The 15711-nt window shown below is 35.4% G+C and overlaps 1 protein-coding gene across 1 annotated transcript in view; it reads right to left on the bottom strand.

The window, feature by feature from the left end:
* The window catches only part of LOC118735729 (discoidin domain-containing receptor 2), a 532634-nt gene that overhangs the window by 335826 nt on the left and 181097 nt on the right, over positions 1 to 15711 (bottom strand). Inside the window, exon 5 of the mRNA XM_036465663.1 lies at positions 14848 to 14953. Within this exon, the coding sequence (XP_036321556.1) occupies positions 14848 to 14953 (106 nt within the window). The remainder of the gene's footprint in view (positions 1 to 14847; positions 14954 to 15711) is intronic.

The following is a 15711-nucleotide window of genomic DNA, read 5'->3' as shown; positions in this document are numbered from 1 at the left end:
GTATTGGGGAACGAGTTTCCGTCACTCCTTGTCAAATTTGGTTTGAGGACAAGCCGGCTTCGGCGTTTTTCCATCTTCAGTGTCATTTTTCGTTCTGAATTGTTTCAGTTTTCATTGGCATATATTTGTTTTCTGTCATATGGTTTGCGGAGCATGGTTTGGTTTTGTAGTGGGTCTTATTTGTTTGTGCTATTTTGTAGTGTCTAAGCCAATATGTACATATAATATTTTCCCTTAGTCTTTTCATTATTTTCATTCTTATTTTTATTTTTGTCTCTCTTCTTATCTGGTTTACTAGGCCTTTTCTGTATTTGTTGTTTTCCGCGATACCATACATTTTGTATAGCCTATTTTTCCATTGGAGTTCGTTGAAGCCTAGTAACAAGATGTCTAAAGGAGGCATTATTGCGCTGTTGAGGGCGGTTTGAAGTATTATGTATTAACGTGTCTGTATCCGTGGGCTTAGTATGTATCTCGAATTCGAATTTGAGCGTTTAATATATGTGTGTTGGACAAGAAGATAGCCTAGAGTTTGCTCTTCCTTGTCTTCCGTTTCAAGACATATGATGTCATCGGCATATCTCGCGTAGAATTTTACACCTAGGCTGAAGGCCCTCTCCTTCATATATTTTTCTTGCAACTTAGTCTCTTTTCCAGGACTTCCAGACGTTTTACGCCGTCGCATCGTAATATTGAAGTCATGTATCTCCAAGGGAAAAATTATAGACATTTTGTTAGTATTATTTCATGATAGTTTGAATTTTTCCATGCCTGTAAAAGCTAGGTCGCCTAAGTGTCCAACGACGTTGTAGCAACACGTCTGTAGATCATGTAGGAGAAGAAGACACCTATCCTCTGGACATTTTTTATTTTAACTGGTGGGTGCCTATGCTCTACTTTTGAAGGTGCCTCACCTTAACCAATTTGATTAAGGCATACCACTTCCAGTTGGGCACGAGCCAGTTCATTGCCTCAAATAAATAAATATGCACTCTCGACGATTTCAATTTGCCCACATTTACTCCTCTTAACAAGGCACTCACATTTATCACTATTCAATTTCTATGCGCTGCCGTTCCTAGGGTCTGTATGTACATGTACATGTACATATGTACATATATTGGGCCGCCTTCTGGCAATATTTCATTTCTAGCATAAATTGCCTGTTATTGAATTATTTATTTATGTATTTGATTGATACGTTGCGTTTTTTTTTTGGTTTTTCTTCAATTGGCTACGTTTTTTTTTTTGGCAAACATACATACGTCTGTACACAAGTGCCCTACATACCCTGCAGAAAAAAATTATCAATTAATAAAAAGTAATCAACTTGTAGTCAGCTTTTTTGAGGGATTTTTATAAAATATATAACTTGTAGTTAGCTACAAAAAGCTAACTTGAAACTAGTTGAAAAGTAATGCGGGCTGGTTCTGGCAATTTTTTTTATTTATTTTTTCCTCTTTTTAACCGACTTCACAAACAGAAGGAAGGTTATCAATTCGTCGGAATATATATTTTTTTTTATATACATATCGTCGTTTAAAGTACAAAACCGCGTATCGTCATTCTGCAAAACCGCGTAACTGACATTGGCTGCCGAAAATTGGATTTGCTCACACAAGCTTTTGGCTCAATTCTTATACATTCGTCCTGGAAAAAAAATAGAACCATTTTGAAAAATTAGTATTTTTACCCTCTAGAAAAAAATTTCTACAACTTCACATACGCGGTTTTGCATTTTGCTGATACGCGGTTTTGCATTTTGTTGATACGCGGTTTTGCACTTTAAACGACGATATGTTACCGCATAACTTTGGATCACGTTAACCGATTGCTATAATTCTTTTTTTAAAAGAAAAGGTGTTACCTCACAGGTGGTCCGATTCTAATTTGGTTTAAATTTATATGAGAATTGAAGTCGGTTTTGTTTTTTGCTTAAAAATTACTTGTATTCAACATATTTGATTTTAGCACAAACAACAAAAAATATAATCGATAATCGCATGAGGCTATTGCCTGAAAATTTTAAAATGCATTTAGTGGCATTGTGCTACTATGATAGCACGGCCGAGTCAACTTATATACAGTAGTCGAAAAAATTATAGCCGCGCCAAATTTTCACAAATTTTAAAATATTATTTATGTTGTTATTTAATTTTGGTTATTTTTTTATAGTTCATTCTTCAACAACATCCATATAAATACAAGTTTAAAGGCAGAGTCACACGATTGAGTATTTGCCAAAATTTGGTGCAAATCGTATTCCAATTGTGGGAATACCCATTTACATTTTTCTACATTTTTTATCCCAATCACGAAATTTAAATTGTTGAAATTTTTCAATAGAACATCGCTGTATTGTACCAATCTTTTGACTAGAAAAAAAAAAAATGTTCCTATTTTTTTTTTTTCTTTATTTTGTACCAATACACATTAGATCAAATGATAACTTTTTCTGTGCGAAATTAATAGCAGCTAAAATATTCGATTATTTTAATGTAAAAAGATGGCAAGCGTTAAAAATAGTGTAAAGGCAGTAAATAAAATGTTCATTCTAAAAATAGGGCGCCAATAATTTGAGGAAGAAAATTTACTCAATATAAGTAATAATTTCCTCAATAAAAATAAATAATTTTGAATTTGGTCAGTGCTGTTAAGACAAAGTTACTTCCTTTTCTGGAAAATGTCGTCTGCGGCGTCCCGGTTGGAGGTGGTTAGAGTAAGGTAAGTCAATTATTTCAATTTACAATATAAAATACAAATTGTAAAATTAATTTCATATATGGAAAAAACCTAAACACTCAACTAACATAAAAAAATTTATAGAATTTTTTTTTTTTAATACAAAAAAAAGAAAAATAAAAAAAAATTATAAAAAAAATTCTGCTCTGCGATTCGAACCTTGCATCTCTCGACTAGCACTCCAGAGCTTAGCTCTGTCGGTCATTGCCACTGTTTGAGCGCCACGAGCAAAATGACATACTTATTCCTTTCCAGGGGGATGAAATGGTAAGTAAATTTTTACTAAAAACTAAATGAATTATGTTTTCCTTAAACTGAGTCAAATCGTTTACTTATATTAAGGCAGCCATGTCCTTGGAGCCATTTCAAGGTAGAAGAAATAATATACTTTTTTCCTAGCATGAACGAATGTTTTTTCTGAGTGTAGTTAGATACATTTCCAGCAGAGTACTTACACTCTCATTCGAAACATAAATATAAATAAAATAACTAGGCTCGTTCTCATTTCAATTTGATTTGCTGTTGCCTATTTGGCATAGCTATATTTATATCATTTGTGGTCACTTGTTCGATTTATTAAATATGGTTTATAATAATTGCTTGTTATTTTCGTCGTTTTCATTAGGTAATACAACAACAAGAAAAGTCAAACCAAAAAAACCACAACAGTATAAAATTAGTGAAGCATTAAGATCTCTTGAAACGTGAATAGAATTTTTAGTTTGAAGCATGTTGTGTATGGTTTTCATAAATATTTAAACGAAGAGCTATTTATATTAAGTTTTTTGGCTGAAAATTTCTGCTTAAAAAAAAAAAAAATACTTCTTCATTTCACTTTAAGTAGTGGAAATTAAACAAATATTTATTATTAATTAAATCAGGGCACGAATCGTAACATCTGTTAACGGATGGAAAATCATACGTCAGTCGTATAAGCTGAGTGGGATAAATAGTACGTTCACGTATGTATGTAATACGATATCGTATGTGGCGAGATTCGAGCCCAGGTTTGAAGAAATAAAAAAACTAGCTGCATATATGTACGTATATTAGGGTGCATCACCAAAACAAGTCGCGGTTGTTCTACCGGAATGATAAAATTTATCAGATTTTAAATAAGAGAAGGGTGAGAAGACTTTGTGGGCTTTCGAGCGAATATTTATATGCAAGATCTATGGGCTTGTTCGCGTAAGCAACGACTACAACATTTATGATTGTTTGATCATGCTTTACGCATAGTTGACGAGTGAGAAGATCCTTTAATTCGGCAACCATGGGTGAGCAGAAAAAGCCAGAGCCGACCATGAACACAACGGAAGAGCCAAGTGCAGAAGGACATGTCTGCGCTTGCGATGAACAACTGGCTGTAGTTCCAAATAAGAAGTAACTACGCGGAAAATTCTTAGATTAATATGATATTCAAGTAATTGATATAATTAAAATCGCCTCGAAAAAGTTTGTTTGCTTGCGACCCTCATTATTCATTATACCCGTATATTTTACATCAGCAAAGGCCAAAATAATTATAATTTGCAGTAAGACATTAAGCATAAAACACACGGAACTCATGCAGACGCAACTTCAAACTTTGACTACTCTACTTTACGATTATTAATTTATGACACAAGCACACGTGTCTACGAACCCCGTTGTCACTTAGAAAAGTTGCTTAGAAACTTCGAAGAAAGCAGCTTTATTTTACCTTTCGCAAACTTTTATATGATTCAGAAGAATACATAGATGAGCTCTACACATACCACATACGAGTATGTAGGTGGTACATTAGGGTGGTTCAAAAATGCAAGTGGGGAAAAGTAAAGTCGGGATTTTTATGCTCTCACCTACTAGGCTCGTTCTATACCGGAAAAATATACCCCTCTTTTTTACTATTTTTAAATAAAAAAAATATTTCAAGGTAGCTCAATGCGCTTAAAGTTTTCCCTTGCAAGGATAGTGTTCGGGATTTTTAGCTTTAATCAAAGCCTAAGTGGAAGGTTCTATCACCTTTTGTTTCATTGCTAGAGCTTCTCAAGTATTCCAAGAAACGCGATTTTTTGACACTTTCACCACATTTCTTACTTTGTACTTACGCATTCTTAATCAGCACGAAAAAGTCTATCAAAATCAGCTTCAACATTTGCCGCACCAAAATCGGTGTTGCCCTGTGTTACCTACACTAATTATATAAAGAGAAGCTCCTTATTTTTATAAAAGGTGATCTCGCGAACGACTGTACCGATTTTCTGAAATTTTGGACACCTGCTGCAGACTTTCGATATATTAATGGAGCGTGGCATCACCCATATATATCGAATTTTTCATACCGTATATCTCTGAAAGTCTTTGTGGTAGTGTCCTGGAAATTGGTATAGAGATTTTGGGGCTACTGCAAAAGGGACGTGGGCTTTCCAAACATAATGCAGCTTTTACCTATCTTTAAATATATACACCCAGTGTTTTTACATATTTATGTTTAATATATACATACAGTGTTTTTTTTTCTTTTTCATAATAAATTTTTTTGTTCATTTTTTATAGAAATGTAGTTCATTTTGCATTAAATGGCACTAAATTTTGAGTATGCAGTTTTGTAGTTCACTCAATTTCAGTATCATAAAGTGCAAGTTCTTAATGTCCAATAGATACCGTTGATTTTTGAGAATTTTTTTCGCTGATGTAGTTGCGCATTTTCTCCGTATAACGAATTTTGTATGGGAAAAAATGTTGAAGAGTGTCAGTATGTAAAAGACTTATTCTGGTGGCTTAACTCCCCCTAAACGACCGAAACGATTTGAATGATAATTTTTTAATGACAATTTTTAGTCGCGCTGGAGTCGAGTTATTGCTAAAAATTGTCGATTCGGAGGCACCAGGGATCAAAGTCAAATTACTCCCGTTAAATCAATGATACTCACTGGTTTATAAATTGCCACCACCTATACTATACAGATTCAAGGACGATTCACTATCGAGCCGCAAGGACTTCTTCCAGGTATAAAGCATTCGTCAGGTTATTTAAGACGGCAATGGAGGATATGCCTTCTGTCGACCACAAAACCAAACGTGAACGTGAATTGTTGGCGAAAACGTTGGACCAAATGTGTCAATAAAAAATTAATTTTGGGCGGGACGAAGTTCGCCGAGTCTGCTAGTTTCTATATATAAAATTTGCAAAAACTACCACACTGCGATTTTGAGTTTTAATGTTATTAGGCTCTTATTTATCCAAATTTTCAGATAATAAAAAGAAATATGCAATTTGGATGGTACTTGTTGTTGTAGACGGTTTTTTTTTTAATTTATGGCTTACTGCAATTTATTGGGCATATTTATTGGATGTCTCTTGAGTTAAGCCAGAGTTTTCCGATCGAAAAATTTTGATCTTCAAGTATTCTATGCCATTTCTATGATTTTTTTTTTGCATTTAAAATACATGGAAGCGACCCTAAAAATTTGTTGATTTCAAAATAAAAAAATAGGGGTATATTTTATTCGAAATAGAATAGGGGGTGAGAGCATTCAACTTCGCACTTAACTTTTTTTAGAGCACCCTCATGTACATACATATTTGTATTTATATGGACTTATTTTATATCCACACACAATAAGCATATGTGCGCACATCTTGCTATTTGCATAATAATATATTTATTATATTGTTCGTGGATGTATAATCCCTAGCGTAATAGCTAACAAAAAATAAAATAAAATCCCAAATAGCCATCATTAAAATATGAAAGGATAACAACAGCGACAGCGTGCGAAAGCAGGTTGAAAGGATAGAAAAGAACAGAAAAAAATAAAAAATAAAAAATACAAGAAAGTCAACTTTGGGTATGGTAATAAAGCTCTTTTTATGTGTGCCGACATTGTGTACGCCTACTAATGTACGCACACGCACATACGCGCTCACTCTTGCACAATGCCTGCAAAAGGCAAACATAGAAATGCGTGTTTGTCATTTTTACTACCTTTACACTACGCACTTGCGCTTCTCCTTTCCTGTTGCTACACAAAAAGTTTGTAAGCCAAATTCGCTGATGTAAAATTTGAAAGAAAAAGATTAAACGCGTTTGAGCTTAGCGACACATTCTCTACTGCGTTCACTCCTCCTTTCACTTGTTTGCTTGACACCCGAATGGCACGCGTACTGCATACCATTTACGTTTTTTATTTGACCTTTTCAATAATTTTATGGATTCCCCATCACATCAAATAAAGGCATTGCTACATTTATATGACCTACGAATGTCCACCCCAGCTGGCGCATATGAGTAGCGCCGCGGCAAAAGCAACAGCCTCGGCAACATAAAAATATCCATTTGACTCTTCGCCTCTATCTTTCGTACTCGACTTCCTCACATATTCATACCCATTTCTCCAAGCTACCAGCGAGTGTCGTGACGCTGCTCCAAATTTAGCCTCGCCTGCGACAACATCAACATTAGCTTTGACATCAAAATCAATAAGCGGCTGTCATTTAAGATTTGTTCGGCTCAAAACTCTGCCTGTCGGCGTGGTCGTCTGCCCGTTTATTTATTTGTGTTTACTTGCCCTGCCTTGTCCAGCTGCCAATTTATCTCTCTGCAATTGCTTGCATTTGTTTGCCTGTCCATCTGTCTGTTTGTCTATTTATTTATTTTCACTCACCATTCGCCTCAGCCGGCGGCTATTCTGTTCTTGAGCTGCTGCACTCTGCTTGCTCCAATTTATTATTGTATCCCTCACCCGATTCGCTGTTTGTCGGCATCGCCGCCGCTTACTTCAACTGTCATTTAGATTGTCTGCCGGTGATTTCCTTTCCGAATGTCCAATGACCCCAACCTAGCAGTCCACCCTCTCACCAGCGTTAACCTTTTACCCAATTGGTCACTTGTGTGGTCATTCATCTAGGTGATGGTCTACTTTATCTATACTCTGTTTTTTTTTTGTTTTTGTTGTGCCTTTAGCTGTTTGTCATTTTATTACACTTTTCTTTACCGTGCACTTGTACTTGTTGTACCTTTTTTGCCGTAAAGTATTCATTTTGGGTCAAACTGGAAAATTTGAATTTATTTTAAACGCATATTTTATTAGTTTGCTATTTTTAGCTATATTTTACATTCACCCTTTTCTTTTGGGCAAATAACGAGTTTGCCCCCGATTGCTGACCTCATTATGTCGCAAATATCTGCTTGCTTTCAAATTCAAATAGCTTTTCTATTGCAATCCTCAGTGGGGAATTAAGCCTAGAATTTAATTATGCGAGTTGAATTATCTAGGGTATAGGAGTATGTAGTGTAGCAGAGGGAAATATAGGATACTTAAATATTTTATTGAAGAGAATAACGAACAAAAGATAAATCCTTAAAGAATAGTTAAATGTTAGTTCTTAATATTAGTTGATCTTATCTTAGGGGATATAGTGACTCAAACAAGCAACAAAAATGTGAATTGCTTTGAATAAGTAGTAAAAATGTGCTTCAAGTTTTTTGTTTTTTTTTTTTTTTAAATGCTGTATGTAACGCTAGAGAACACTCTTTTACTGACCATCCGTATAATCAATTTGATCCGTATAATCAATTTGATTTGGCCGATTTCCACAAGAAGCCTTAAAGCTGATGCGCTTGTAGAATTGTTTTGAAGCAGCATGCGGAGTGGCTCTAGACATAGCTTGCCCTAAAATAATTAACAGGGGTAAGAGGAAACCGCCATGGTGGAATATTGATATCGCAAGTGTGCAAAAAGCATGCAGGTAAGCCTTCAAATCAGCCACTGTCTCTGGTCGTGAAGTGGTCGTATTCTGCATTGCACAAACAACTCCTAAGGGATCGCAGATTAGACCGCGGAACGCCAAGCTTCTTGATAAGGTCTGATGGTTCGTGAACTGATACGAAGGATGAGATCATGTGAATGTACTGAATTATGTAGAAGGCTGTATTTGCGACGCCAAAATTCTCAAAATAAAAAGTAGTGGCGGCTAGAAGTATACAACTTGATAAGGTAGCATTTGTGTAATCAGCTAAATCTGGCAGTATGCGGCTAGTAGCATTATTGCATTTTATTGGACTATTCTCTATTCATATGGAAAAGGTTATTAAAATTTCACCCTGCAGGAAGCTGCCAGGGTAGGATAGCCGCGACCGTCAGTAAAACAGGAAAAATAATAGTGTTGTGAGGAAAATATTAGTGCTGTGAAGAAAATGCTTGAAGAAGTCCGGCGCACGTCCTTAGCACACGATAGAGGCGATCTTAGACCTCCTTCCACCATAAATTCGTTCGATTCTGCATGATCCTTAAGATGAGTTGACTCGTCGTGTGATTTTGTGCCGAAATATGCTGAAAATACTTCACAAGTAACTATTATAACCCATTATGTAAACAGAAGCGTCACAGCTTACAGGACTTGACTGTATTATTACGATATACATACTGACCAAAGCCTCAAAACAAAGTATGGATCTTTGGTGATGAGGACACATTCAGCGCTATCCGAAAATCCGGTTCTGCTAAAAAAAAAATTATTAATATTTATATGTTAAAAATGGAGCGATATCAAAGAGCAGGCCGTTTTGGACACATAGAAGATACCAACAGCTAAGTCGTATACTCAATAATGTCTGCTTTTAAGTACCGAGACTATGAAAAACCTGCAGCCAAAGTCATAAATAGATACTAGACGGTTTTACAAAAGTGTTTACAATTATCGGTCAATGCGACGCATATGCAATCCTCTATAAATTATCTCTGATAAAGTAATGAAACTTAACTTACTAGTGTAAAAATGTTGAAAAGTGTTAACTACGGGCATATATTTACTTGTATTATTATTAAATAGATCTGGAAAGAATTTTGCAAATTCTAAGGGCTTGTAAATTGGATGCATGAATATTTTTGTTTATTAAAATCTAGAATTTTAATGTATTTTCAGATCGATGATATTCCTAGGATTTGAGGGAGTTGTAACTTACTACAGGTTTAATAAGAACGAACCGTATAGCACGTTGAAGTGTTTCACATGGCTCACATCAGCTGGTCAAACTGGCAAATGGGCCGCAATAACCAATTGCCTGTGGAGATGAGCTGTTATTACAATTCAAAATAGTCTATATGAACTTGGGGCTATTTGAGCAAAAATGGATCAACAACGAAAATTTGTGTCTCCACGAAAAGTGCGGAAGCACGGAACTTCTCAAAGGAGAGGGGCGAGTGGCGAAGTTTCTTGGTCTCTGTCTAAACGGGAAAATGAGTAGCGCTGTAGAGACGCTAAAATGACACACAAAAAACGTCGATACACCTAAACTTTATCTTGGGCCATAGATTACGGATTTGTAAACCGTTTTTCTAAATGAGGTCATTTTTCAAAGATGTATTCATTTTAATTTGCATCATGGTTCAAAAAATGCAAACTTAAAAAAAAGTTGTGAATGGAATATGACCAAGAACGATATATGTATGTAACATATTATGTAGACACAAATATACGGATGGCTGCACGAGCGCATAGTCGTACATGGCGTATGAGTAACTTTCTTTCCTGCTCATATTTCATTCACAACTTTCTTATTTATTAATCGATCTTCTTCGTTAGTATTGATTTTTTGTAAAAGAACGGGCTTAATACAAGCGAACAAAAATCGGTTACTTTAAAATTTGTTCCCTTTTAAATCTTGAAATGTTTTCATTCATGATGCAAGCAAAAATGAAAATTTAGATTTTGTTGTGGACCAGCAATCGCTTGCTCTGCGAGGGCCGATAAGAACTTTCTCGTTGACCAGGACAATAAAAGGTTTATAAAGTAAAGTAAAAATTATTAATTTAGATTGAAAGGACTTTCCTTACTCATAAACCAGGGATATATGTAAGTGCTGAGATACCATATAGTATATGTATTATTCTCTTTCGATGATATGAGCTCATATTTCCTCTTGTGAGATATCTGCAACTATTGCAACGTTTGCCAAGTGTGCGTAATCTTCTTCTATAATCTTGCTGATCCACAGGACGGAATAGTTTTCTCTTATACAATTTATCGCTTCTTTGTATGCACAGGCTAAGCCCGATTTCTCGTTGAGTCATCCAAAACGTAAATTCGTGGGTGCATCACATATTTATCACATGTCAAAGCAAAGCCTCAGAGAAAACTGAAGGAATATCTGGGATTAAATGGGACTCCTGACAGAAACACATCTTCTCTTTTACTAACTTTTTATTAGTGTTGGACAGTATCGATACCAAAAGTACTCAGATTTTCAAAAGGATCGAGAGCACACGATTTTTAAAAGCATCGATAATGAGTACTACAATGAACTCAGTACCCAAAAAATAACTCGAAATTGGTCAGAACTCGAAAGTACTTAGTACTAAAAAAAACTAATTACTGCACTTGTGATGGATTCAAAGTGTCAAAAGCATCAAGTGTACTAAGTGCCGAATATATACTTAAAAGTACAGAGTTCTATTCACATTTACCATTATCCAGATAGGATTGTACTCAATTCAAATTTTCAATAGTTTTCAAGTACAATACTTGTAGCCAGAATAGTTAGACATTCATTTGACGTATTTTGGGAGCATATATTATTTAGAGTAAAGAGCTGTAAGCTTGTGAGGCAGAAAACGAAGACCTTCTTTGATCTAAGTTAATCGATAAATAATTTTTTTCTTTGATTTGACACAAATGCCATTGAATTTGGCATAGTGAAAACCCGTCTTAGGCATTGCAATGTTACAAAAAATAGTACACAGTGCTGCTCTCAAAATTAATCGATGCTTAAAAGTGTCGATTCCAAAGTACTCGATACTTTTCAACACTACTTTTTATTAGTATTGTAAATAAAAAAAACCCGAACCGACTGCTTCATATATCCAAAGACAGGTTCGAACAAAAATAGTATATAGCTGCATAAAAAGGAACCAAGTGAAAAAACATGCACAAAAATGTAATAATAATAAGTAACTGAAATATTTACTACACCCAACTTGCTCCCAAGACGTTTATGCGCCTAAAAATATGCCTCCCATATGCCTCATATTTGTGCTCATACGCCCACCCACTGTGTCACTAAACGATTCCACTAACTGGTACCATTAAGCATGCCATGCGCACGCCATGCACACACCCCCCTCCCCTACCGCCCTCCGTCTTCATTTTCATGTTTTTGTATCTACTAAATTTTTGCCTACCACGCCGCGCCGCGCCGCCCCTTCCACTCATATCAATTTATGACCTTTTGATTTATACGCACTGACATTTTATGTTGTAAAAATGTCACTGCTTTCTAAATAATTACAATTTTATTTTTGATACACTCATCGTCGCTTATCCATTTGTGTGCCATTTTTTTTTCTACTTCTCTTTTTGCATACTTTTATGCGCATGCGATAAATCAGTCGAATACTCCGTAGGCAAACGTATGTATGCCTTCAAACAAAGGACACAATAAATTTGCCAGCAGGCAAGTGACGCACAAATGCGAAGACAGTAGAGACAGTAAAATATGTTGGAGTCTGAGAAAAAAAAAAATAACACTAGCAAAGGTTTAAAGTCGAAGGCTGACATAGCGTGGTGGGGGGGGTTTAGTCATTTCACTTTTAGCCTAGTGACATGCAAGCTTTCGATTGTCAACATTTGACTTCTAGCGGAGGTGTGTTATGTATGTGTATGTATTCGGTTGATTGCGCCATTGTAGCGTCGCTATGAATTTACACACTTTGGTTGTTGGTAAATGGAAAAGCGCAGAAGAAATGGAAATTTAAATCTCTAATTTTTTATTAGAATCTCTTTTTCTCTCTATACATCTTTCGGAAGTCGAACAACTTAAATAGAGGTATGTAGAGTAGAACAATTAGACAGTATTATATCCGAAGCCATCGGCTGAACTGACTGAACTGGCCGTGGTATTTAATTAACCGAAACCTTTCTCCATATTTTTGAAAAGTGAAAATTTTTAGGATTTGTCACACGATGGAGCCCAAGTATTTCATTACAGACTAACTACAGGAATAAGTTTTGAATTCTTCTAAAGGTTAGTAAATTCCTCCTGGGTAGGCCTATAATATGAATCCCAGAAGAGGGGTGACTTAATATAGCACTTTCTCTTCAACAATTCCGTCCAGCACAGAATCATCACTCAGAAAGATCACCAGACCAGCTCATGTTTCATACAACCATGAAATGATGCAAAGTAATGAGCAGCAATTTGGAACCAACCAAAATTATTTCTGAACTGAGATTTGCAAGAAAGCAAAAAAAAATGGTATTTAATGAACCAAAATTATTTACCTTGATGCAACAAGAAATGATTTTCCCATTGCCATGAAAGAAAGACCCATAAGAAGATTGGGTTAAAACAGCCATAATATAACTCAAAATCAGTAAAAACCAGAGTGATTTTGGGTCGGACAACTGTAGTTCGCACTTTCCGGAAAATACTTTAGAAAAGCACATTGACGCAGGCCACCATTTTGTTGACTTTTATTTAACTTCTACTATGCTAATATAATTTTAAGCCCAAAAAGCTCCTTAGTGACGCCAAGCCTACGCTACGCTCAAATAAAGACCCTCTTCGAGTCTTAAGGAACCAATGCAAGTTTGGAAAAATCATTTCACGTTTCATGTTGTTGAAAAGAGTATTACGAGCTGTCTATCTGATTTATTAACGGCAAAAATCTATGCATTAACAGAAAGACTCGACGTTGCTGGCGTAGGCAGGCGACACTAGCATCATCTGCCACAGTATATAGATCTTCTGCAGCTTGAAGAAGGACGTGTCAAAGCAGACACATACATATAAACAGTTTTCACATACTGAGATACTCTTTGAGTACTTAGTAAGCAAAGATGAGAATGCATTCAAAAATTTACGAGGGTATCAAGGCTACCCTCGCATTGGTAAGGTAGTTTTCTGTATATGAGGAGAGTTTTTATAGTTTCCAAAATTTGTTCAAAACTGCGGCCAAATCGTCGTTTAGAAATAGGCGGATATGAAGGCATATTAAACAGGTAGTAGCAGTAGAGCAGCTAGTTGGATCTTTTTCAAATTACATGGTCCCTAAACAATCCAATATTTTTGACACAAATTCTTGATCGGCAAAATGTATTTTCATGCGAATCTTCAAAAAAAAAATGGCAATTGAAAACCAGCCTTTGCTTAACTCAGGATCATAAACGCTGATTATTTGGCCCAGCAAAGGAATGAACAAAATTTACAAAGAAAGAAAGTTACAAAAAGAAAAACATATACATACATAAGAAATAGGGTAACTAAAAGGGTAAAAAATGTATTAAAATTTTTCGACAAGAATCGACCCGAAATTAAGCTCACCGTTTTTTGTGGCATTTTAGCGTAGGTAATAAGTATCTCTGAGCGAAAAAATAAATATCATAAAATAATCATTATATTTAATTAAAAATCCAGTAATATGTAATGATTTCTTTTAAGTGAAAAAAATAAAACTCAAATATTATTTACTTTTTTTTTTGACAAAGATTTAAATAATAGATTCCACTTCATTGGGGGCCTCAAAATTCAAGGGCGTTTTTTAGATTGCCTCCAATTCAGCTTACAATACATTTAATGCGTTTATTGAAATTTGTATTTCATTTCAAAATATTGCAAAAAAAAAGTTGTACAAAAATATTAAAAATATAAAAAACTTAGTTAAATCTAACTGGCTTTAGATTTCGAAATACGTATATAATGTAAAATGGTTCCTACATAAATGAGCTCGCAGAAGCCCAAGTGAAACTTCAAATACCGTTATCTCTGGGGACATCTGGAGCTAATCTGACAAAACGGGTGACGCCATTGAATTTAAAAGTCTCCAATCAAGTCGCATCAACTATTACAGCTTTTGGTATTACAGCTTTTGGTGGTAATATATTAACATACTACTACATATTAGAGTACAATAGTAAGTATATTTGTTTTTGTCCTTTGTCATTTCTCCTCATTTGTGCTACCATCCGGGTGGCGCTGTGGCTGTTGGTTTTGAATTTTGCTTAACAGAGATATGAATATGTCAAGTCAAATACACACACACACACACACACACACACACTTACACAACCATAAATCAAACAATTTAAAGCAAGAATTGGCTTTTCATGTCCTTGGTACTCACCTGGCATGTTGTGGGCCCACATTGCCCATGTCATGTGCTGAACTGGCGGTGATTTGCGTATCAGCAATGGCACCGGATTCCATGCCGAGAGGCTGCTTACAGGTGCCTGTAAGTATGCAATGGTATGGGGTGGAAATTAAAAAGAGAAAGGAAAAGTATGTTGGCGATGTAGCGAACTGCGCAAGCAGGAATTAAATAGGTTTTTTTTGTATAATATACATACATAAAAATATTTACAAAAGCTATTTGCAAAAGCATTGTTTTCTCGTTTTACTTTTGTTGTGTCTTCGTATGCTTTCACCTTTATTAAGCTTTTTCTAAAATATATAAAGTTAAATGTAAATAACTGCGCGCCTGAATGTAGGCCTTATAATTATAATTTACTACAGGTTTCAGATCTATTTAAAGCGACACAAATTGGCTTTGCGAAGTGTTTTTTTAAGAGGTACGAGTATGTAACCAATAGAATATTCAAATATAACATAAATTTAGTTATACTTAGATGCTAGCAAAATGAGCTTAAAGAATTTCTTTCTTACGTCGGGTGGCGCGCGTTAACCAAGAATTTATTCGAAGCCGAAATGAAAGAGAAACAGCAGATGATGGAATTAATTTTAAACTTAACACCGCTAGATCTGTGCGGCGAATTTATGTCAAATTTAAGTTCTGCTAGGTTGAATGCGATGGATAATTGGAACGGGTAATGTACGATGCAGTTTTCAGACTTGCACTCCCTACCGGTGCTGAAATTATTGGATTCGCAGACGTCATTATACTGCTTATGGTGGCTAAAGACTAGAAAGAAATTGAATAAAAAAAAAAAAAAAAACATGGTAATAGTGCCAGAAAACGGCGGAGCGGTTG

The sequence above is a fragment of the Rhagoletis pomonella genome, unplaced genomic scaffold, assembly GCF_013731165.1.
Source record: "Rhagoletis pomonella isolate Grant_MI unplaced genomic scaffold, Rhpom_1.0 Rhpom_scaffold_00003, whole genome shotgun sequence".
Lineage (NCBI taxonomy): Eukaryota > Metazoa > Arthropoda > Insecta > Diptera > Tephritidae > Rhagoletis > Rhagoletis pomonella.
Note: the sequence above shows the minus strand (reverse complement) of the source record. Positions and strands in the feature narration are given on the sequence as shown.